This window comes from Rutidosis leptorrhynchoides, chromosome 5 (genome assembly GCF_046630445.1).
Source record: "Rutidosis leptorrhynchoides isolate AG116_Rl617_1_P2 chromosome 5, CSIRO_AGI_Rlap_v1, whole genome shotgun sequence".
NCBI lineage: Eukaryota > Viridiplantae > Streptophyta > Magnoliopsida > Asterales > Asteraceae > Rutidosis > Rutidosis leptorrhynchoides.
Window position 1 is genome coordinate 428,516,124 of NC_092337.1, and position 2,490 is coordinate 428,518,613.

At 34.7% G+C, this 2,490-nt stretch overlaps 1 protein-coding gene across 1 annotated transcript; it reads left to right on the plus strand.

Annotated features, from left to right (window-relative positions):
- Positions 1 to 258: 258 nt before the first annotated feature.
- Positions 259 to 2,219, plus strand: LOC139847373 (isoflavone reductase homolog). Its single transcript, XM_071837039.1, has 4 exons — positions 259 to 648; positions 983 to 1,223; positions 1,358 to 1,561; positions 1,637 to 2,219. Exons 1-4 carry the CDS (start codon positions 319 to 321, stop codon positions 1,798 to 1,800), a joined length of 939 nt encoding a protein of 312 aa, XP_071693140.1. The 5' UTR covers positions 259 to 318; the 3' UTR covers positions 1,801 to 2,219.
- Positions 2,220 to 2,490: the final 271 nt, after the last annotated feature.

Below are 2,490 nucleotides of genomic sequence, written 5' to 3' on the forward strand. Positions count from 1 at the left end.
GTAAAAACCATGTATATGTAAGGTCACTTATATTTAACAGCGATCTGAATATTACAAAAAGTTGCAGTACCTGGGTACCCATTTTCAAAGTACCCATTTTCAAAGTACCCATTTTCAAAGATAATTATGATCGACAAAATAATTTTGTTCTAATAACCATAAATCATAATAGGGACAAAATTCATTTAGTTATCCAAATATAGGAGTATATAATACACATTGTCGAGGTTTGCACATCTATAAAAACCCGTGGTATCATCTAAAGCATCAATAAAATCTTGTTAACGAACTTTAACAAATAAATTATAAACCTTGAAAATGTCCAAGTCCAAGGTTCTGATTGTGGGTGGCACAGGGTACATTGGCAACAGGATTGTCAAAGAAAGTTTGGCTCAAGGCCACCCAACTTACATCCTAATGCGCCGTGAACTTGGTTACGAAATCGAAAAGGTTCAAATGTTGTTGTCCTTTAAGAGTAAAGGAGCTCATTTGGTTGAGGGTTCGTTTTCCGATCATCAGAGTCTTGTGGACGCGGTGAAGCTAGTTGATATCGTGATATGCACCATTTCGGGGGTGCAATATCGGTCGCATAATATTCTCCTTCAACTTAAGCTTGTTGATGCCATTATAGAAGCTGGAAATGTCAAGGTATCTGTATAATTTATATTCCGTATGTATTATTGATACGGAGTAACATTTAGTTATAGAGGTTATGTATAAGTTGGTCCCAAAAGTTATATTAAAAGTGGGTCATTAAAAACGGATAAACACATAAAATTTCACATGATGCAGGATCATGTTTATCCTGTGATCGTTCTGACTCTTTTTTAGTTACCCGATATATGTTTCTAATGAAGTTTAATATGACCCGAAGATCTGAATATGCATGATCATAATTTTTTAATTGGTTAAATGGTTGATACTGCATAACTATTTATTTTGCGATTTTTAAACGGTAAGTTTTAACGATTTTTTTGAATAGCGATTCTTGCCTTCGGAGTTTGGGATGGATTACTCACGATTGGAACACGTGCTCGAATATGGGAAAGAGACGTTTATCGACAAAATGGTGATACGAAAAGCAATTGAAGACGCTAAAATACCATATACTTACATTTCTTCAAACTGTGTTGCGGCTTACTTTGCTGGCAACCTTTCCCAATTAGGCACTCTAATGCCACCAAAGGACCGAGTTAAAATTTATGGTGACGGAAATCGTAAAGGTTTGATCATACTTTCTTAACTAGTAATGTAAATGGGTAAACAAATAAACTTTTCTTTGTTCATGCTACCCGGGATGGGGAAGTATTTTTACTCAAATGTATTATACGCGACCTAACTTGTATACTGCGCTCAGTTGTTTATATCGATGAGGATGACGTAGCAACTTACACAATTAAGACCGTAGATGACGCTCGCACATTAAACAAAACATTGTATCTTCGGCCGCACAAAAACATTCTTTCGCACAACGAATTGGTTGAAAAATGGGAGAAACTTTCCAATAAGACACTTGAAAAAGTACACATTTCCGATAAAGACTTTCTTGCTTCTATTAAAGGTAGTGCTTTTAACATCATTTTGTATAGTTTCGATTATTTATGTGGTAACGAGTGTTTATGTACATGTTTGGTAGATGTGGAATACAATTTTCAAGCAGTGCTGGCGCGTATATATCTTATATACTACGAAGGTCGTTTAATGAACTTTGAAATTGGTGAAGAAGGAGAAGAAGCCTCGGAGATCTATCCAGAGGTCCAATATACTCAAATGGACGAATATTTGCAACGGTATCTCTGATTGAAGTTAGCAACTGTACCAAATTGAGCCATTGAAGAAACGTTAAGGATCTTAGAAGCCTTAATCAATCTTTTCTGTGTTGTAGTGTTGTAATGCACAAATAAAGACTAATTAGTACTCCCCAGTTATTATGATAGTAGTAGTATTGTATTACTAGTGGGTAAATGATCCGTAACCGAAATCCAAAAAAAAGAAGCAATAAGGGATGAGTCAAATATGTATTGCTTTTGTTTAAAGTAATATAGAAAAAATAATAAAGAGGTCTACATAAAAAATAATCCTACTTTGAGAAGTAGTCTACTCTTGTATAGATTGTTAGGCACTATATAAATATGTATATTGTCAACGTAGGTTTTACGCCTCTATTTTTACATTCACCGAAACTTGCAAAATTAGAGAGAGATATATATAATACAACTCATTCCCCAATTCTTATTGTTCTTTTATTCTACGCACAAACTGCAATTGCAAAAACATATTCGTATTCTTTTGTTCCTTGTTCACACGTATATTCACAAACAGATCATACATCCTTACTAATACGTTGTGTTCGTTCTTATTCATAACGTATTCGTAACGGATCAAGTGGTATACAGAGCTTTTGTTCCTACCTGTGTATGGTGCAAACTAAATCCGCGTATAAAGAATCAGGTGAACCGTTATTCGAGTTACAACAACACCGAAAAACAA

Bases quoted from the DNA above. Each gene is read 5' to 3' on its own strand.
- LOC139847373 (XM_071837039.1), top strand. From the start codon at position 319: ATGTCCAAGTCCAAGGTTCTGATTGTGGGTGGCACAGGGTACATTGGC. The intron at 649-982 runs GTATCTGTATAA...TTTTTTGAATAG, and splicing joins TAGAAGCTGGAAATGTCAAG to CGATTCTTGCCTTCGGAGTT. The intron at 1,224-1,357 runs GTTTGATCATAC...TACTGCGCTCAG, and splicing joins TGGTGACGGAAATCGTAAAG to TTGTTTATATCGATGAGGAT.